General features: G+C 49.0%; 2 protein-coding genes across 2 annotated transcripts in view; one reads left to right on the forward strand and one right to left on the reverse strand.

Moving 5' to 3' along the window:
- The window catches only part of RAB6B (RAB6B, member RAS oncogene family), a 68455-nt gene extending 54731 nt beyond the window's left edge, over nucleotides 1–13724 (forward strand). The window contains exons 7-8 of the mRNA XM_008009081.3: nucleotides 3257–3323; nucleotides 9114–13724. Of these exons, the coding sequence (XP_008007272.1) occupies nucleotides 3257–3323; nucleotides 9114–9178 (132 nt within the window). The 3' untranslated portion in view covers nucleotides 9179–13724. The remainder of the gene's footprint in view (nucleotides 1–3256; nucleotides 3324–9113) is intronic.
- A 4451-nt stretch (nucleotides 13725–18175) lies between these two features.
- LOC103241654 (serotransferrin) overlaps nucleotides 18176–22081 on the reverse strand; it is a 73506-nt gene continuing 69600 nt past the window's right edge. Inside the window, 2 exon segments of the mRNA XM_073023601.1 lie at nucleotides 18176–19293; nucleotides 21836–21890. Of these exon segments, the coding sequence (XP_072879702.1) occupies nucleotides 19080–19293; nucleotides 21836–21890 (269 nt within the window). The 3' untranslated portion in view covers nucleotides 18176–19079.

The following is a 22081-nucleotide window of genomic DNA, read 5'->3' on the forward strand; positions in this document are numbered from 1 at the left end:
GCTACCATAGCAGTGGCCAGTCACAGCCCGCGTAGCAGTCCCTAAGAGTGTCCAGCCACCAGCTTCCAGGTGGCTGAGGGAAGCAGTGGTTCCCTAGCCCCTCACACCACTTCGGATGACGGTTGCAGGAAAATTCAATCCGATCACCATTTGGGGTTCATGCCTTGCACTTAGCAAGTGCTTAGGGCTGTGGAGGGCAACTCAGGCCTGGAGAAAAGAGCCCACCATGGTGTGGCTGGAACTCACAGGAGGGCGAGGCAGTGGAGTTAGGGCTGAGCCTTGCAGCATGAGGGCCCCTGAGTGGTCCATGGATGGAATTTAGCAGGTCAGCAGACAGGGCTGGAAAACATTGCACCTTTTATCTTCACTAACCACTAACCCATCCATAGCACTGAAGGATGTCTGTTTGTCCTTCAATGATTAATGTAGGCAATGACACTCAGTCATATTAGTGGTGCCTATGGCTTTACCACCAGTAGAAATCACAGATGCTTTCCCATCACCTCATAGTGTTGCAGGTATCTTGAACTTTACATGCATCAGTGTTTCAGTGTCACAGTAGTTATTAGATCTCTTACTAGTTCTCACTGTTCAGTGTGTTCATAAGGAAGCACAAATGTCGATGAGGTGTATCCAGTACTCAGTAGTTCCCTTTATCATCCTATGTCATTGATTTCACATACTTCAAAGGAGTCCATGGGCTTCACCAGACTGCCAGAGCGGTCCTTGGCTCAAAAGGTTAAGAACTCCTGCCACTGGGGATGCGAATAGGACTTGGAGAGGTGGTGAGGAGGGAGGGCATGCCAAGCAGGGGAGCAGCACAGGTGTGGCTGCAGGGTGCCCGAGGTGTGGGGAGGGGACTCTGGGTGAGGAGTGTGGTTGGCCTGGTGTTCACTTCTGCCCTGCCCCCCGCATTGCTGGGAACCCTCGGCAAGCTGTGTATGCAGCCCTGGCCTTTTGGATGCAGTGATGGTTTGCCCCATGCGAACAGTGCTGGTGGCAATGGGGAGGGTGGGCTGGCAGAGTGACAAGAAGAGACAGAGTGGAAGGGACACTGTGTGACACTGGGGGCCCCAAAGCTCCAGGACTCAGCGCCCCACCCTAACTGGAGTGCCCTCAGCAGGGCTCCACTCACTCCCATCTGTTCCCAGCCTCCCTTGGTGTGGGGCTGAAGCTGCCATGGTCCTTCCTGCTCCCGGGGGGCGTGGAGGAGAGACTGGGCTGCTGCTCTTTGGGAGCGCTAAAGTAATGGGAAGCAGGGAAGCAGAGGGAGGGCAGCACCAGCAGGTCCATAGGGCAGGTAGCATCTGCCTCAGCAGTCAGGGTCAGGGAGGCACTGATGTCCCCACCCTCAGAGCGCTCTGGAACCCACGCAGTGGTTTAGCAGGAGTTAAATGCGGTCCGTTTCGGACCCTACGTGGCTCAGAGGAGTCTCCATGCAGTGCAGACTCCGGATCTAAATGTGAGCATTTCCACTCACAGAAACCCGTACCTGACCCTACAGCACCCTTCAAAATCCCTAGTGGCATTTTGGCCACTAGTCGAGGCTGTGACCGTTTTGAGAGCCAGATAGGCAGATAGGAGCCGCCCAGGGCCAATGCCATGAAGGAAAGCTCAGGAAGGATGGGCCAGGTCCTTTGTCCGCTTGCCTACTAATAGCTACCCTACCACAGAGCCTCCTCTGCGGCCCATCCACAAGGCTCTCACACCGTGCTGGGCCCACCAGCAGCTTCCCACCTGGGCCCTCACGGCCTTTAGCCCTGTCACTCAGCCCGGGGCTGGGCTGGGCTCTAGGGTGAGGCCATGAATAAGACTCACCCTGTCTTCAGAGAGCTCATGCAGTGGAGGGCATGAGCCCAGAGCCCACCCAGTTCCTATAATTCGTATTTGTGAGGAGAGCAGGGAGTGCTCCTGGGTTAGTCCTGTCAGGCTACTGTAACAAATCACTATAGGTGGGGTAGCGTATAAACAACAGAAATGTATCGCCCACAGCTCTGGAGGCTGGGAACTCCACAGTCAAGGTGCAGGCAGATTCAGAGTCTGGTGAGGACCCATTTCCTCCTGGATGGCACCTTCCTGCTGCATCCTCACAATGTGGAAGGGGCAGACAGGCTCCCTCGGCCTCGTTCCTAAGGGCGCTCATCCCGTTCCTGAGGGCTCTACCCTCCTGATTAAGCACCTCCTAAAGCCCCACCTCTTTATACTGTCACATTGGAGATTCTGTTTCAACATAGGAATTTGCAGGGGGACCAGCATTTAGAGAGTAGCAAGTCAGAGTCTTCTGTGCCTCATACTTCTGCCTTGTACTCGTCACCTCCAAGATTCCATCTCTGCCCGCACCCTGTCTGCCACATGCCACCTGTCCCCTGCCACCCACGCCTGCCCCAACACACGCGCGCGCACACACACACACACACACATACACACACAGAAAACCCACATGTACGCAGACACGCGCCTTACCAAGGAGACACTATAGACACATTCCCCCCACATTTACACAAACACGCACACAAAGGTACCACACATTCACACACACCACACAAACATTCTCCCGTATGTTTACACAAACACACATGCACCTACCCACACCCATCACTCACAACACACACATTTTCCACGCAGTCCTACAGATAAAACACATACACTGTACACACATTCCCACACACAATCAACAACTCACACTCCACATCCAAACAAGCCCACAAGATTGTGTTCACACTCCTGCATCCCTCGCGCTCTCAGAGAAGCCTCACCGCTGTGCCATGTGGCCCGGGCCCTGCTGCTCGCTGCCTTGGCGCCGGACCTGCAGGGCTCCCTGAGCAGAGTCATTCGTCTCAAGGTCATATCGGTTCCCCACGCCTGGTCCCCATGAGGGCTGTGTGCAGAAACCCACCGTAAGGCCTGTCACCTGGAGGCCCAAACCATTTTCTGCACCAGAGGAGGTCCTTTGCAGTCACTGCCATGACGTAAGCTTACCCCAGTGACCTTGTGGCCAGTCTGCTTGGGCAAGAGTCCGCAGCTTTGTTCCTTCCATGAGCTACTGAGGCCTGCCCAGACCTGATGCTGTGAGAGGCACTGCAGGTGGGGGAGAGAATGTAGGCACAGCCCCTGCCTTTGAGGGCACCGTCCGCTGGGCAGATGAGAGAGTAAAGCTGCAGGTTGGGAGGGGAAGAGGGGAGAGGGTACAGGCGCAGTGAGGAGCAGAGGGGAGGGCCAGGGTTGGGGTTCACGCTGCATTTCTTCATCTTTCCAGCTTTTTCGACGTGTGGCGTCGGCTCTACCTGGAATGGAGAATGTCCAGGAGAAAAGCAAAGAAGGAAGTATCCTTTTCCTTTGACAAGTAAGTGAAAAGATGTATAGGAGTCATTTATTCACTCGCAGTGGATAGACACTCGCCCAGTCCCTGCCCGGCCTTCCCTGGTCTGCCGCGAATGGCACAGGGTCTGCTGCGAATGGCACGGGGCCTCCTCTAGACAGGATGCAGCTGAACCCCGTGCTTTGGAGCCCCGTCTGGCTCTAACCATCTACTTCTTCTTCCAGAATAGCAGGAAGATACCAAAGGGGTGTGCACAGAGTGATGCTGTGGGGTGGGGAGTGAGAAACAGCGACTGCCCCTCTTTACAGTGAGCATGGGTGTGGGTTTCATGAACACAGGCAGAGTCTCCGCTGCAGGGAAGGCTCTGTCACTGGGGAGATGATCTCAACATGGTTCAGTCTACTCGACACAGCTACCCCCTTCAGACAGATGCCCCCTCCTTGTCCTGCCTGCCTTCTCTGCCCAGCCCTGAACAGCTCCTGAGGCTCCCCACCGATCTGTGGGACAGTTGCACATCACCCACTGACCAGCCCCAACCTGAAGAGACACCTAGATGCTGAAACGGAGGTTCAGAGAGGTAGTCTGGTTTGCCCAGTGTCACACAGCAGTTACAGAGTTAGGATTCACACTCAGGCTTGCGTCCTCCATATCCAGCCCTATTCCATGTGTGACACTGTCTCTCTAAGAGCATTTGAGAGGATCAGATGAAAACTGTTTCAGCATGGGAAGGCATTGCCCACACCTGGGCCTCCCCTGCACCTAGTCAGATGTCCCCACCTGAGTAAGCCACCAGAAACCAGGCACGCAGATCCCTGGCTGGCATCCTTTAGAATGGACCTGTCCCTATGCAGCAGCTCTCCAGCATCCCCCACTGATCCCACAGGCCTCTGAGGGTAGACATCCCTGGCAGATCAGAGAAGGGCACTTGGAAGATGGAAGGGCACCTTCGGGCTGATAAGAATAAAAAGCGAGAGGAGCTCACAGCTTAATGCTGGAGGCCTGATGGAGCTGCTGGGCAGGGCGGGCAGGACACTGGGAGTCTCAGGACTGCAGCAAGGGGGAGCCTGACACAGGCCTGGAGGGAAGCTGGGCCTCTCCCGTCTTCCTCAAGGAGCTCTCTGAGCAGACTGGAGACCCTTCCCCTGGGTGGGGGCGGCGGGCAGGAAGGCTCACTAAGGAGCAGGTGCCCCAGCAATCCCATGGTCTGTGTGTCACCAGAGAACAAGCAGTGGCCGAGAGGAGGAGGTTTGAGGAGTATCTCCTGGTTGGTCAGTTATAAGACTCTAATCACAGATGAGGAAACTGAGGCTCAGAAACTTGACTAGGGCACCCTACGGCTCTCAGTAGCAGAGCCAGGCTCCAGAGCTCAGGAGAGAGCCCCCATGAAGTCACCTGTCACATGGGACTCCTTTGAGGTTCCAGGAACATACAGAAGCCAACCTGAAGGGCAAACATAGGAGCAGGACCAAGGGAGAGGGGCAGACAAGGTGCAGGCGATCTCCGCTGTGCCTGCCAGCAAGGGGAAGGGTTGCACTGCCCGCTCTCCATCCCACCAGCTCCCAAGCTGCGGCACACTGGCCAGGGTGAGTGGTGATCACTTCATTCACATTCTCCCAGAGTCGCGCTGTTCAGGGCTCCAGGCTGGGCCCACAATCAGGTCAGACTGGGCTGAGTGCAGGTGACAGCGAGCTCATCATCATCCTGGTATGCCTAGCATTTCATCCAGCTACCACTGACCTTTGGGCCCCTTGGGAGAAAGGATACAGGGCAGGTTGCAAACAGACTGCACAGGGCAATATGGCGTGTGTCCGTTTTTCTAGCTATGGGGTCCCCTCATCTGGGTAGATGTACCCCCATCCTCTCACTTCTGCCCAGGAGCCAGCTTACTGGGCTTCTCACGAGGCAGGTGCTGGAGCGGCCCCCAGAGGTCCCAGAGGGACCAGGCAGAGGCAGCTGTCACTCTGCTTCATTGGGGGTGGGGTGCTAGCATTTCTGCTTACTCACAGTCCAAATTCAGGTGTTTTGAAGGTGGGTGCTTTGAGGTCATGTTCATAATTGTGTTCAACATTGAGAGCAGACACACAGAGGCACTGCTTTGTGGCGCTGTATAAACTGTTCACACTTGGCCTCACTTGCTCGGCTCAGTGCTTGGTGAACGTGTGGCTTGAGGCTTCCATCTGCTGCTTGCAGGTCCAGAGCGGGGGCTGCTGCACCTCTTCTTCACATTCAAGACAGGAGGCCCCCTCAGGGCCGCTCTGGCCGATACTTCTGCCCAGCAGCACCCTCCACTGGTCTGCTCTCTCAGCAAAGTAGGGGCCAAGGGGCCACCAAATGGTAGAGCCATAAGCCCCTTACTGCTTCTTCATACACAACCCCCCAACCCCCACTTTCTGCTCAAATACAGTATGCCTCCATCGCATGGGCCCCGAACTCTTTCTGAATAAGGCTGGCTTACGCAAAGGAACAGCAATAGTGCGGGCACTTCGTGAAGTGGCTCTAAGCAGGTGAGGACAGTGACACCCAAACCAGATAGAGCATGCCCAAGGCCTCCCAGCTCCTTAATTCAGAGCTGGAACCACATCCAAATGATTGGATTCCACAGCCCTGTTGCACTTTTTGCTGGGGCTGTGGTGTGCTTTGACATTCCAGATACAGAGAGGACTGCGCTGCGGTAGAGTCAGGGGCGCTGGGACTGTGGGAGCATACCCAGCAGTAGGGGGTAAGTTTGTAACAGGCTGTCTGGACCTACCCATCACTGTTCCAGGAACCATGGAGAAGGGACAGTGGGCAGTGATTGTGGCCCGCGATGGGCCACACTTGATCCAGAGGGAAGAGGTGGGTGTGCTATGGCCATGCCTGCCGGAAAGGCACATATCAAACCTCTTGAGGCTTATGAGAAACCGTGAGTTTCCCCTTCTGGCGCATTATTTAGACATGGGTCCAGTCATTCTTCCCTATCCTCTCCATCATCAGCAAGCGGCCCCTGAGCACTGCATTTCAGCAGCACGTGCCGTAACAAGGAAGGAGGTGACATTAAACGGGAGCCTGTGTGAAAGCTCGTAGCGGAAGAGCTGGGCCTGTGCTCTCCAATTCTGCAGCCACATGTGGCTGTTCTGACTTCAATTAGTTAAAATGCAGTTGAATTGAAAGTTCATTTCCTCACTTGCACTAGCATCCTTTCAAGTGGCCAGTTGCCCATGTTGCTAATGGTGACATCTTGGACAGTGCAGATATAGAATATTTCCATCATCGGAGAAAATTCTTTGGACAGGGCTGTTCGGGGAGTATCAGTAGAATTGGTTTCCTGGATGTCTGTGTGTTGGGACTCTCCAAAGAACTTGTTAAAAACACACATCTGGGGCCCATCGCTGCATCTACCAAGGTAGGACCCAGCGAGACATTTTTAACAAATATCCCAGAAAATTTTGATGCAATCCATTTGAGAACTACTGCTGTGCAGTGTACAAAAGTATTGTGACTCAAATTGCGCATGAGATTTTTTTTAGTGGTCGTAGGTGACTTCAGTACTGGGCAGAAGTCGCGCTGTAACAGCGGCCAAGCTTTAAGTAAGCTAGACTACTGGTTCTCAACCAGGACTGATAGCCCTTCCCTCCCCTTCCCACAGGGGACATGTGCCAATGTCTTCAGACGTTTTGGCTCGTCATAAATTGGGGGAGGGGGAATGGGGTTTAACTGGCATCTCATAGATAATGGTCAGGGATGCTTCTGATCGTCCTACGTGTACAGGAACCCCTCATAACATGGAATTGCCTGGCCCAAAATGTCAGTAGTGTTGAGCCTGAGAAGCCAGTCCACAGGGGGCTTAGCACAGCCAGGTCTTTGAAAGTAGAAGGCTGCGGTCAAGGATAGCCTTGGGTTTGTACCTGGGCACCTCAGCTTCCCAGTTGGAAGGTGGCTCTTTTACTCCCCACTGCACGAGGTCTAATGTGGAAGTGAGGTAGCGCATTTATAGTGCTCAGCACAGAGTAAGCGCTCAGCAGGAGAGGCCACTAACGCGTGCACCCTGGACCAAGGAGTGAGGACATTTTTAGAGGTGGAAATGGGGAGGAAGGCTGGGTGTTGGGGAGGGAGCATCACTTCTAGAAGGAAAGAACAGCATGAACAAAGGAAAGAAGGAAAGCATAGGACATGTTTAAAGTGCGGAAAATCTGGTGGGTGGAGCCTTGGTGTGTGATAGAGGGAAGAGGATGAACTCGCATCAACAGGTGGTTGGGGTGACCTTAAATGGGGAGGCCTTAAATGCCAGAGTGAGAAGTTCATGGACGCTTTGTTTCTGTAGCAGAGTGTGACATGATTTTCACCAGAGCTGACTTTGGGAAGCCACTATGCTGAGAGAGAGCTGGCTGGGCTCAGAGGGGCACTCAGAGAAGACCAGGAGACCTCAAGGAGGCCTGTGCCCAGGCCAGCAATACAGAAGGGGATCGCGCTGCTGGCATGGGCCATAGAACTGCAGCTGGGAGAAACAGCAGGGCATTCCTGGCAGTGGGTTTGCCAAAAAATGATAGGCGGTAGAGAAGTAGGTTGCTTGACTGGAGTAGAGAGAACAAAAGGTGGGCTGCAGTGGGCAGTGGGAAGGAAGGCACTGGCTTATTATCTATTATTTATTTATACACTGCCATGGTATAAGATACGTATACCTACGTACACACAAGATAAAGGTGTATGTGTATGTGTGTACGCACACACACAGGGAGAATAAAGGTAGGAAAAGCAAAGAAAAGTCAGAGATAAAGTCATACTCAAAATATATGCCATGGCTGCATGGTTGTTAGAAGTGGCCAAAAAGTTGGCTCTAAGCATTCTCACAGCCAAGACAAGGAAAGAAAATGTGAACTTCAGGAGAAGCATGGCTTTTCATAATACTTAAACCAAAAGAACCTCTCCTGTTGTCCTCAAATAGCCACAAAAGCATCCTAGGATGCCAGCAAGAAGTTCCAAAACAGTGCTTCTTATACCACCACACCCCACACACCCCTGTCTCAGGGCAGTCGTCTACAGCCGGCACCAAAGCCCTGTCCAGGAAGAGCAATTCTGTGAGGTATCGAAGGACCTGATCCTCAGCTCTAATTACGTCTGGTTTGATGCAAGGCTAAAACCTCAAACACAGTGTTGGTTTTGAGCCTGATGAGGAAGGCAGAGGGCCAGCCTGGCTGTGCGTTTGGAACCAGTCCCTCTGGTGGTTCTGGTAAGTGCTTCTCTAGCCCAAGCCCCTGAGGGCACCAGTGGAAAGGGCTGGCGAGGGGTCTGTGCTTAGGCCCCATGGATGTGGCTTCTCACAATAGCCATCCTCAGGATCTAAGTGATGTGTTCTGACTAAAGTTTGAGGGTTTTCCTCCTGCTGCCAATTAGGCAAGGCCCACATACCCCTGTGCTTTGAGATGTGAACCCAGCGGGCTCTTCATCTCCATTGCACTTTGAGTGGGGCTGACAGGTAACCGGGCTGAGGCCAGGGCTGGGAGCTGGCGTTTGAGCACTGGTCAAGGGAAGGCTTCTGGGAAAGGGATTCCCTGGCCTTGGTATGGATGGTGATCCCACAGCCCAGGCAAGACAAGCTTTGCTTGGGTGGACAGGCGCTGGGGGAAATGGACGGGTGACGGAAGAGGAGGCAAGGTGGGAGTTGGTATTGCATCCTTCCTAGCCCAGCCAAACCAAGAGCCAAGTCCCTAGGTGTTTACAGAGAAACAGAGCAGTAGCCGAAGGGTACAGTGCACAGGGCTGAGTGGGGTGGCAGCTTCTCCAGGAGAGTCATCTTCCTTAGCCCGTCCCCCTGCAGTGATCGACATCAAGCTGGACAAACCCCAGGAGCCCCCGGCCAGCGAGGGCGGCTGCTCCTGCTAATGCAGAGCCGACCTGCGGCTTCCCATGACACTCCTTGCTTGTTGTGTTGCTTCCTATTGGCTAGCTTCCTAAGGGGGGAGGGAACCGAATTATCAAGATGGGAGGATTTTTCTTTTCTCTCTGTCTCTAGGAGTAGGGTGGGATGGGGAGGGAGGCTGGGCATCAGGGATCACATCACTCTTAACAGCTGTTACTTAAACAACTATTTTTTGGTTTGGTTGTAATATATTGTACTTTATTAAGATTGCCAAAAACTGTTAAAATTTAAAAAAAAATTTAAATCATGTGTATACAATTTTTTGCCAGATAAAAATGTAGTCATTTTTATTTGAAAGATGTGCTTTTTGTTTTTGTATATTTGTAAACTTATAGAGAACCTTTCCACACACCTCCTCCTTCCTGTTCTCTTTGAACCTTTCATCACCTCTGCCTTCCTCCCATCCCCAGCCCAATAAATTAAAACAATTAACTGAGCAACTTAATTAGGCTTCAGTCTGGGGCCATCTGGCCCCACTCTCCAGGCCCTACTCCGTTTAAATCAAACATTGGTTGAACACATCAGCCTCTGAAAAGGTAGCTCTGACTCTGTCCTTCCATGGCCAGAGTGGGTCATCAACCTTGTGTGGAGCTGAGACCAAGGCCTGTGGGCTCTAGGCAGCCCGGCAGCAGCCCCCAGGGGAACTGCTCCCACCTCTCTTTCTCCTTCCCTGAAAAGCCTTGAAGGGGGTTGAGGGTACAGGCAACCTTGTGTTCTCTGTGCCCTCAGGGACTGGCAGAGCAAGAGGCCATCAGAAGGATGGGGTGCTGTTGGCAATTGCAGCTGCGTGGTGCATGGTTTATAGACTGGGGTGCCATGTGTAGTTCTGAAAATATTTTAACCGCGCACCCAGCAGTCAGTACACATGCCTGGGCCAAGTCTAAGAAACTCTGTGTGATGTTGGGCAGCGTGCCATCCTGAAGCCTTCCTCCTGGATGTCAGGGAACCTGGAGCCTGTACCACCTGGAGTTGATCCTCTGTGATTGGGGAGGTGGGGGTGTTGTCTGCAGAACCACCACCTGGAAAGATCCATGTTCTTAGAGCCTCAGCTGCTAATACTGTTGAGTGCTTTCTGGAAAAGCTGATTTGTTGCTATGTTTTTACCCACTGGCATGGCACAGTTGAAGTCTTTGTGAACATATCTTTCTGGCTACTGCGGCTGCGCTGTGGTCACCTGAGGGTATAGTTCAGGTGGGGTCTCCAGAAGGCTGCCCAGGGCACTAGGACTTGCCCCCAGAGAGCCATCTCTTCCATTTTTGATTCATTCCTGAGAGTGGTTTAGTCCTGAGAACCTGGAGAGTCTCTGAAGAGAACTCTCTCTTCCCACTAAGTGATATAACCTACTTGGCCAGCATTCCAAATAGACTCAGACTTACCGCCCTGAGCCTGCACAGAGCCAGGTGCAATGGGCAGTGAGTCTGGCCAAAATGTAAACCCCACCCTCCCTGCTGTCATTGGCTCTTCCTCCAGGCTGCTGCTGGGCATGTCATAGATGGGATGAATGACCATCTGGGGTATGGTGGGCTGAACTCCACAAGGTTGTTGGAATGAATTTTGAAACTTCTCAGAAATTAATCTGAAATGGCAGGCAGTAAGTGCAGCAGAATCTGGCAGGACTGATATTTGTGCAGTGGGCCTGCCGCACACCCTCTGCCTAGGAGGCTGTATGCCACAGCTCATCTCTAGCAAGGAATTTATCTTCAGGTGAAGAAGAGAGGAAGCAGGATCCCACTGAACACCTCTTGCAGAAGGCAAGGACCAATGTTTGAATGTGTTTCAGATGTCATGTGTTTAGTTTTTATATGTGTGTACATAATTATGTATAGAGATAGACTTGTGTATACACCTTCCACAAACACATCCTCACGGAGATACATGTGCTCAATGTATATTCTTGTTTCTCCTGCTCTCAAGTTGGAACTTGCATTGTGATAAGTTTTGGAAATTCAAAAGTACTGCAACGTGTTGAAATAAGAAATACTTAATATTGTCAAATAACTTGTGATTGTCTTGCCATCAATAAAATAATGCATAGTTGTGTTAAACTACAGGCAAACATAGCCCACAGGAATATCTCCACCATTTCTCTATGTACTTTATATGCACGGGTGTGCATGCCTGTGTGGGCCAGTGTCCCCCCACCATGGGCACACCCCCAAGTGGTGCTTGTTGGAAGAGTGCTTACTTACCTCGAGAGAATTTATAGGAGTCCACATGACAGCGTCCTGCCTGGTTGGCAGTGAGGGCCATCACCTGTGGCCTCTGAGACCGCCCCATTTACAGGGATCTGCACTGGGTCTCAGTGAATGAACATATGGTAGATTTTTATTTTCTTGGCACTAAAGATTAGCTTTTTTTAAAAAAAACATCCTATAAAACAGTAGAAACTCAGTTCCCTTCTCATGGGCACACACATCCAAGGCACCATGGACTGTTTTTCCATCCTGGCCTAGAGGAGCAGTAAAAGATAGCATTTGGTTTGACATGGCCTTAGTGAGTCCTGCCTTTCCTAGCATGCACACAACATCCTCTCTTTGAGTTTGGGTTCTCCCCAGCCCCTTGGCCTCTGAGGCCGAGGGTGGCTTCCTCCTGTCCTCCCATCTCAGCAGTTCCATGATGCTCCCTTCTGCAGGTGCGGTTTCTACCCCTCCATTCCTGGGGTGTGGAAAGGCAGCCAGACCTCTTTTTCAGAAGTTGTTGGTTCCCTGATTTTTGTCTTGAGCAGGCACCATCCTTGTCCCCTTGCTTGCAGGTCGAATTGGCACAGAGTAAGGTTCCATAATAAACTGTTAGGTGCTCTTGAAGAAGATGTCATGGCATCACCTTAGCACCCCAGCAAGAGCATTGCATCTTTGCTGAATCCAGATGGGTTAGCAGAGGGCAAAGTGGAGGATTCCTTTGAGGAAGTGTTCTCAGTTGAGCAGTTCAGTCCCTCTCCCCAAAGACTAGACCTGACCTGGCAGATTAGCAGGATCCTCTTCTTTTGGCCTTTTTTGGGATGATGGGAGTGAGGGGGGTAAATCTCAAAAGCTATCAACAAGCTCCTGTTCTGCAGGCATCAGGAAAATTAAGTGTAAGATGGAAAAAGCAAACAGCCTATTTACAAGTGGAAACACGTTGGTTCTGATCACTCCTAACTTGCTGGGTGATCATACATACATCATCATGAAGGTGTGACATCAGAATCATGAGCACCATGGCTGCAGTTGTCTGATCCAAGGCTAGTTGGCTTGGTAGCTGTTGGCAGCAGTTTCCCTGGGTCAGAGGCCTCCTTGCTATCTATCGCTGCTGTCTTCTTCTTGTCATCCTTAAACATTCAGTCACGTTCCCAGGTCTGTGGGGAGCAATGGCCAGACCAGTTTCATTGTCTCTGGCAACAGAAACAAGGATTGAAATGGTAATAGTTAAGAGTGCAGACACATCTGGGGTGCAATGTCTCCATCATCCTGGTGGCTAGCCAGTGCTGGGAGGCCCTGCCCTGGGGTACCAGTTGTAACAATAAAGGGATGGCCCTCCTGGCTTCGGCGTCCTGCAGGTAGAGCAGCCTCATTCCTTCACAAGATGGAAGGCAGGTGAGGATTGTCAGGATGAGATGGGACCAGGTAGCCGAGGACGGTGAGGCGTGTCTGAGCCACGTGAGGGGCAGCTGAACAGAAGGATGTCTGTGTGCATCAACCGAGCAGATTGTGTGCCCACTCGTTTATGAACTACCTCTCCCCAAAGAACGTGAGGCATTGTCACCTTGTTACAGCTATGTGAAGCAGAGCTCTCACAACTCTTCCTATCTACGGGCAGGAAAACCAGGATGGAGAAGGGCGAGTTGCTGATTAGGATAGGAGTGATCAGAACCAGTGAAGTTTCCATTTTTCATCCATTGCTGCCCTGTGTGTGAACAAATGTGACTCCATATTTATTATACAGCAAGGACTGCTGTGCGTGGGTGTGTTCCTCAGACCATCTCTACTCTTTGGTTAGGACACTAGGTTCTTCCCAGCATATGAGTGAGAATATCAGTGGCATTTTGGGCTCCTCTACTGCACAAGGGCCAGTCCCCAAGTCTACTCTGATTGTCACGGGCACCCACACAGATCAGGACACCCTTTGAATTTTTGTTTGACATGAACTATTTAGGTGTTCCAAAACCTTGGGATCTCAATGTGCAAACTCCTTGGACTCCAGACCCCTGTCTGGTTGGCACTCCCAGAAGCATGTGGTTTCATCAGGAAATCCTTGCAGCAGGGGTTGAGATGGTTCCTTCAGGAGGTGGGAAGCCTCCGTAGCATCGAAGGCCAGCCTGCATCTCGCGGTGTGTGTCCACTTCTCCCCTCACTTTCCCCTCACCCATCCCTTTAAAGTGATTGGCTGTGAGGAGCACAGAGGGTGGCAATTCCATCTGTTATGGGCTCAGAAGACATAGCCGCCATGTTGATTTCACATTAAACTGTGTAAAATGTGGAAAAGACTCAGCATGTTGGTCAAACAATAAACTGTCCTAATTCTCAAAACAACGCTTCTGGTCTGTGTTTAAGTGGTGCAGTCATAAATGGGGGGTTCAAAAGCAAGAGTTCCTCAAGTGTGTGCTCCACAAAGTCCCTCTTCTCATGCCGGGGTGGTATGTCCACTACCTAAAGCCCTTTGCCGCTTTGCTGCTTCCTTCTACTGGTGGAGCTGGGCTGTCCACCAACTCCGAAGGGGGAAAGGTGGGACACACTCATGAGAGTAAATCCACACACATTCCCCTAATCTCCATTCTGCTGAAAGGCTGATGGGAAGGGAGCCTCCAGGCAGAACTGAGAGTCAGGGGTACCATATCTTCCTTCATCCCCACTCTCTGCTTGCCATGGCTCGGGGATTAGGAAGCGGGGAGAGGGTACAGGGACTGGATCTCTTATGCTTCTGGTGATTTTCAGAAAGCCATTTAAAGGCAAGAACTTAAGGTGAACTATAATGACCTTTGACAACATCTAGCTGCCATATTCCATCCCCAGCCCCACCCCACACCAGTTAGGAACATCCCTGAGCGGCCCCTCCAGGTCTCAGTTATCTCCAGACTTAAAGATGCTCAGAAAGCCAGCACCGTTCTGGGACTAATCCAAAGAGGAACAAAAGCCAAGATTAGGTAAATTGCACTAGCCTGGGAATCTCACTCTTCTTCAAGTCCAACTTCACTAATTACCTCCCTTTTAAAGCTTCTAAAGTTTCCAGAACACCCTCCAATCTGCTGCCACCTCAAGGAAGCCATCTTTAATTAGAAGAGACAAGAAGTAGATGTCCCTGCCTACTAAGCCTTACTTTTACTTTTTCTGGCTGCCAGTTGTAAAATGTGAGGCAGAGCAGGTACAGGGGATGTGGCAAGACAGAGGGCTGAGGGCCAGTGAGTAGGTGCTTGCATGGGCCAGACTAAGGCTTGAGCGAAGTGGTTCTGAGACAAGCAGTCATTCCCCAATAATTTATGGTGACACGACTTCACACTACAGGGAAGCGAGTAGTCTCACTGGAGACAGCATTCACACTCAGCTGTCCAGCAGTTCCTGCCTTTGGCAGACTAAGGAAGTGCTGTTGGGATTCCTCAGCCATGGATGGGACGATGGCAGAGCTGTGGTGAAGGTCCTGCCTAGAGTGCACAGTGTGGCATTCAGCGACACTGCTCAGCATGGTTCTCCTCATCAGTGTACGAGAGTGGAGGTCACTGTGTGCTAAACTCAAATTTAAAAAAAAAAAAAAAACTTTTTGAAACAAAATTATTTCAATACTTGAAACACAGGCTGGGCACAGTGGCTTATGCCTGTAATCCCAGCACTTTGGGAGGCCAAAGTGGACAGATCATGGAGGCCAGGAGTTTGAGAACAGACTGGCCAACATGGTGAAACCCCATTGCTACTAAAAATACTAAAAATTATCCAGGCATGGTGCCACACGCCTGTAATTCCAGCTACTGGGGGAGGCTGAGGCAGAAGAATCATTTGAACCTGGGAGGCAGAGGTTGCAGTGAGCTGAGACAGCACCACTGCACTCCAGCCTGTGCGACAGAGTGAGACTGTCTCAACAGAACAAAACAAAAAAAACCTTGAAACAATATTCAAGTCAACAGAACATGGCCATGTGCCTCACACATAAGCATCATGGGAACACTGGCATTTCAGAGGCCAATGGAAAAGTGGCAGTCCTGTTGGGGCTGCATGGCTGGCAGTCGACCACATGCCCACACAGCACTTAGGAGTCAAGTGCAGCCGTGATGGAGCTCACGCTACTGAGAGAGTAGGGAAACCACACTGAAAGGGCACATTTCTTAACCTCAGAACTGGGCCACCAGCCTCTAAAGCAGGAATTGTGTTTTTTTTAGCATTTCCATGGTCTGCTGCAAGGCGTAGCATTTACCCAATGGATGAATGTGTACAAGGCTCTTGTGAGCTTTATGGTTGAAGGTAAGTGGGATTGTTTTCCTGTGCATTTAAATGAAGGTAGGTGTGGTGATCACCTTTCCTTAAATGTGTGAAAGGATGAGATAAAGAGATAGGCATCTTAGTTGCCACTGATGGCCTTCAGGTGAGGACAGGCATGAGCCCACTGAAGCTTTGACAATTGTGCTGAACCCAAAACTTCAAGAAAAAGCAGAGACTGGCTGAAATGATATAAGTCAACAGAGCATGGTCAGTGCTTCATACAAGGCAGGACCACAGGGGAACACTAACAGCCCAGGAGGCGCTGAGACAGAGGCAGTGGGAAGAAGTGACAGACCCCAGGGACTCCCCACCACCAGCAGCTGCTGTTGATTAGGAACCCCCAGTGGACTGTCAGGCACCTGGTAGTGGAGAGGTTACCAAGGCCCGGGCTGGAGAGGAGCCAAAGGAAGAAACAGTGCAGTGCCTAGACCCCTCTGGGTCTGTCCACGTCCATACCCACTGGGAGATGCCATTCCAGAAGTGGACATATTCACCAACAGAGTGCCCGGGGCTCACTCATCACAGCTGCTCCCTCCACAACAGCATCTCACCTCAGCTTTAGCAGGGAACAGGGTCATTTGCATTAGGCAGCTGCTGTCCTAGGAGGTCTCGGTGCCCATACACTTCCATGTTCCTAAGGTGTTTCAAGCTCAAATGTCTCATCTGTGTCATACACTGGTGCCTAGTCGGCCTGTCTCCATGACCTGATATCCATCGTTCTACCCATCCTTCTACTCTGGCCACACCTGCCCATCTCTCAAAATGGGCCTACTTTAGTCGAATGCCTTCAGGGCCACAAGAGGGCACCACCTGAGTGGAGAGAGCACATTTGACCTCCCATCAAAAGCCTTCCCAGTTCCCAAGGACTAGTCACTATGACCTCATCCTGGCCCAGAGCCACAAGAACGGAATGCCTGCAGGAGCAAGAAGCAAGGTCAGAGTTCCCATGCCTGCTGACTTGACCCTGTTAGAAAAACTCGCAGGGTGTGTGCCCCAAGAGACTTTAAAAACAACATTAAAGGCACATGTGACACTCCAGGCCAGATCATCTCTTGGGGTGCGCAGGAGCCCCATGACTGATAAAAGACTGGTTAAACATGCAGATTGCTGAGGCAATACCAGACTTGCTGTTGAATCAAGTTGTCTAAGAGCAGGTCCTCAGATCAGTTTAGCAAGCATTGCAGGTAATTCTGATGCCCACTAATATTTGAGACCACTAGTGGTTCTAGATAGAATTTTCCTTTTCTGGAAGACCTTCTTTAGGTCTTGAATCAAATTCAAACTTGCACCCCTTCTTCAGTCACTTTTTCTGGTGTGCTGCTTCCTCCAATGAAGTAAAATATTAACCAGAAAAAAAGAAGAGGCTGAGAGGGACACATGCCTGTTAACAGAAACATCAAGCCACTGACTTTTATTCCCATGAGCTCCTACTATGATTACGTAAGCATGTCACATTCATTGCTCTTACCTACTTCCTAAGCTACTACTTGCCTAATAAGGAAAAGGGCAAGAAATAGAGCCCAAAAGACACTAAGAACACTAGCAGCAGCTTTCAAGGAAGGACTCGGTCAGGGTCTCACGACTTCTCCATTTCGTGTTTCATTTACATTGTCTTCGTGCTCCAGCGGCAAGGCTGACACATGCTTTGGGGTGGGAGCCTGGAGTATTTCTGCCAGATGGTCTGAGGTGACGTGTACTCCCAGAGCCCAAGTGACCCACCAGAAGGGACGTGTGAGACCGCAGGCAAAGGCCGGGCGCGGTGGCTCAAGCCTGTAATCCCAGCACTTTGGGAGGCCGAGACGGGCGGATCACGAGGTCAGGAGATCGAGACCATCCTGGCTAACACGGTGAAACCCCGTCTCTACTAAAAACACAAAAAACTAGCCGGGCGAGGTGGCGGCGCCTGTAGTCCCAGCTACTCGGGAGGCTGAGGCAGGAGAATGGCGTAAACCCGGGAGGCGGAGCTTGCAGTGAGCTGAGATCCGGCCACTGCACTCCAGCCCGGGCGACAGAGCAAGACTCCGTCTCAAAAAAAAAAAAAAAAAAAAAAAAAAAAAAAGAGACCGCAGGCAGAGGCTGTACATGGACGATCACACTCCCTCAGATGGCATCAGCTCCATGCTTTCTCCTTTGACTCCCCCTGATCCTCAAGGCCAAGTGGGGTGCCCCTGCTGAATGCTCCAGAGAACTGCGGGCCTCTCCTACCATGGCTCTTAATGCACTGTTCCATAACTGGCTTCTCACCTGGACACAGCCACCCTGCTCTCCTTGTAAGCTTTAGTTGGGCTTGTCCTTGAGTGTGTGAGGTAGGAATAGGAGAGTGTGTTCCTGTGTATGTTGCAGTCTTTAGGCTCAGGAAACAAGGAGTTAGGCCGGAATCCTGACATGTGCACTCATTTGTACTCACCATTCCATTCTATTTAATTGCTTTGAGCCAGACAGCCTGTTTTCTTTACCACAAAATATACTAATCATTTCTAAAAGCCTCATGTTTAAGAAGACAGCAAAGAACATCACTTCAAAAGGCAACTTTTTTTTTTTTTGGCATCAATGAATATGCACTTTAGACATTTACAGAGAACTTTTTTCACTTTGTATTTGCTCCACAGCATTCTAGCCAAGAGTACAAAATAGGAGATCTTCGAGCAGCACATGAAGATGGCCCAGGAGCCTTCAGCCATCCAGAGAAGCAGAGCAGCACCTAAATCTCCATACACTTCCCAGTATAACCACTAAGAACACACTAGACCCTTCGCATTAGGGGATTTATCACGTCCAGTTCTGTTATCTGGGAATGACTCCAAGGGTTTGTGACAAGCTTTTGAAACATAAGTGCTAAGACTGGAGTGTGGACGAGTCACTGAGCTAATGAAGAACAGACCCACTGTCTGCTTGCCTCTGCTATTTTGTACTTGTCTTCACATGCGGGGAAACTTCGTTAACTGTGCCCACAAATCAGAGAAATTCGCAAAGGACTAGACAATGTTTTGCCTGTGAACGTCAGAGGCAACCGGAAATCAACTAGCTTCATACACAGGCAGGTTTGTTTCCAGGAGAAAGGGACCAAAGCATAGAAGGAGAAGATAAGAAAACTTTTCAGGTGATGGCCATATCTCATCATATCCTCTCTGTGTGGAGTCTGCTTGTCACAAAAACCTTGACCCTACATCAAGTTAAACCTTAACAAAGGGAAGATACAGGCATCAAATAAAAGGTACTTACTTGTTTGAAAGGCAGCCATAAGGGAGAAATGAACTTAAAAAAAAAAAATTCCAAGCTGGTTTCAACAGTACTTTGTTTCAACAAGGAAATGTTTCTAACCACATTTTGTACCCCTTCCTTATCAACTCCAGACTACCACAGCCCATTTTCCAAAACTGTGTATCACACACATCCGGGTCTTGTGCTTTGGAGCTGCCTCTCAGGCAATTTTAGCCAGCCATTTCTCCAAGTCCTGGATGTCAGCAGAGCCCGCATCCCCTCTTCCACCCTTGGCACTGCACTCCAGGAACTCCACTTTGAGGGCCAACTGTGAGAATTCAAACTCTTTGCCTTTCTTCCCCAGCTGAGCAGGGGCAGTGCTGGAACTGTCCAGTGTGCTAGGGGCAGCAGAACGGGTAACTCGTAAGGTGTTGCTGTGGGGCAAAAGGAAACAAGTCAGGAGGCAATATTTTTATACAGCAATTAAATCATATTAGTTTCTAAACATTTCAGCACTCATTTAAAACTTAACCATAGAATTGCCAATTATGCTATGAAGATTGCTGAATAATCCTTTGCATTTATAAGTCCCTCTCTTGGACAGAGAGGTGAGGTAGGTTAGTGGGGGAGGGGGTTGGACGTCACAGGGCTAGAGGGCAGGTCAGCAGTGGACCAGGTCACACCAACTTTCTTCCAGCCCAGGGCCCCCTTCTAAGAGGATCTCCTGAATGATGCTATTTAAAAATATATTTTTAAAATACATGCTGTAAGTGTTATAAAAACATAAGTTTCTGAAAGTTAAGTGTGGGTAGATAGGGTATGTATTTTTATCTTGAGTCTATTTGGATATGGAGTTTAGAAATCCACAAACTCCAGATGCTCATATCTAACTAGGGCACAATTACTATTACCCAACCTCTTTAACCACCAAAACTTCCCGATGTAAGTCCCCTTACTGCCACCTGCTGGTCCTAATAAAGGGTGCATAAGCAACACTCATTTGCCGGCCTCCCTTTCCCTTTCTGCTATCCAGAAGCAGGAATGCATGCTGCCAATCTTCTTTCTTACAAAATAAAGCATTTCTTGTTCTGTGAAGTTGCTTCAAAATTAGTGAAGAATCCACAGACAAAACTAAGCAATACCTTGTTTAGGAACGAACACACACACACACAAACTATAAAAGTATTTTTAAAAAACAATACAAAACTGGATATTGCTAACCTCCTGAGGGAAAAGCTTTTGGGGAGAAAAATGGGCCTTCTAGGCATGGTGGTGAGTACATAGGTACTCATTTTAATATTTTTTAAGCTTAATGCATGTGACTTTTATATGTAAGATATTTTACAATAAAAAATTTTTAAGGAAAAAATTTTTCAGCTTTTGCCACAAGGCCATGTAAATATAGTATACCTTGCTATTCAGAGACTATGAAATGCCTCAAAGCTAACAGGACCTAATTCTCATAAATCTGAAATGAAACTAAAATTAGTCAGATTCCTAGTTTTAACTGATGTTAACCTTTACAACTTTTCAACATTTCGTTTCACTGCTTTTTAATAAAGCATTGCCTTCTGTATTGTTTTTCTCTAAGTCTACAGAGTGAAAAGCAAACAGCCTATGGAAAATGTGTTTTAACCAGGGGAAGACTTGGACTGTACTGTTAAAAATAACCAAAGACTGATTCACAAATAACATTATGACAGCTTTGGCTTCCCCAAAACAATTCCCAACAATTGCAAGAGAATTTTTAGAAAAAACCCAACCATCAAATTGTTCCAATGTCCCTATTAACCTAATGGCAAGCAATAGATACAATCCAAGAGAGTGAGCATCAAGAGCCCAGGACAGGGTGATAAACTCACAGCTCCAGAGGGAAAGGAACCACTGAAAATGGCATAGGCAGGGCCGGCAGAATTGTTCTGCAAAGAGCCAGAAATTAAATATTTTGTCACATATTTTTCCTGTTTTCTACCTGCCCTTTAAAAATGTCGATTTACTCTTGGCTTGCACGCCCAGGCAGGAGTTTGCCAATGCCCGAAGCTGACTAGATTCTACTAGACTCTAAGCTCCTGAGTACAGGAACACATTTCCTCCTACAGCTGCTCCCGACTGCAGGCTTGGCATCTACTAGATGCACTACAGGTGCTTCTTAAATGAATAAGGGAGTCAGTAAATCATAGTGAGGAGCCAAGATTCTAAAAGTTGAATTTGTACAGTTTTTCCTCATCAGATCCTTTTCAAGGCCTTACACAAAAGCAGTAAGAAAACATAACTTGCTTTACTATAAATGTTGATCATTTCTTCTAAGCCAGCTTTTGGCTAGCTCTTACAAATTGGCATAACACAGAAGACATGCTAGATGCCTTACAATTCAAAAGCTCAATTTATAAACTTTGAAACACTCAAAGCAGGATATATAATATTGCCAAGTACTTTAATAATCTAAGGAGCTACAATATCAAAGTATCAAAGACTTGCAGTCTTCCTCAGTGTTCTGTTCTTATTCTGTCAATAGTAATTTCCAAAGTGGCTTTTAAATGTTTTAATTTCTTTTTTCCTGATTCTCAGTTTTTATTTTTTATTATTTACATGCATCCTTAAATACCACTTCACATGCATTATTGAGTGGTGAACAAACACTTCCGCTCACTGAAATAACACCGTTCTCAAGTTGGCATGTAAAATTTTTTAGCTTCTAAAACCTTTCAACTATAAATGATTTAGTAACAATGGTAAAATAAATTGAGTTTACGGTTTCAAAAAAAATCTTTCCATGAAATTGTAAAATATAAGCATCCTAGTAAGTTTCTGTGATTCCATTATTTTGTAAATTATTTAACAAATATGTATCACACTAATCTTCAATCTATAATTGTGATAATCACATACAACCAAACAAAAGAAACATGCATATGCTGCTTACAGTCTAAGTGTTTAAAGATATATAATTAACCAACAGGCCTCTTTCACACTTACAGTTCTTTCTCCAGCTGCTGCTGAATTAACTTTGCTGATTTTGCCATTGCAATATCTGTAAAGAAATAAAGACACTGTTGTAGTTTAAATGAGAATAGGTTTTTTCCCAAGACTTCTTACACAGAAGGAAAATTCCTACTTAAACCAGTAAGTTTCTTTTCTCTTTTTTTAAAAAAAATAGCTTTTTTACTAGTTCCTTCTCTATCAAAGTAAGCTTTATACTTGCACTAGGGGCTTTCCCAAGAT

Source organism: Chlorocebus sabaeus, chromosome 15, assembly GCF_047675955.1.
Source record: "Chlorocebus sabaeus isolate Y175 chromosome 15, mChlSab1.0.hap1, whole genome shotgun sequence".
NCBI classification, from domain to species: Eukaryota; Metazoa; Chordata; class Mammalia; order Primates; family Cercopithecidae; genus Chlorocebus; species Chlorocebus sabaeus.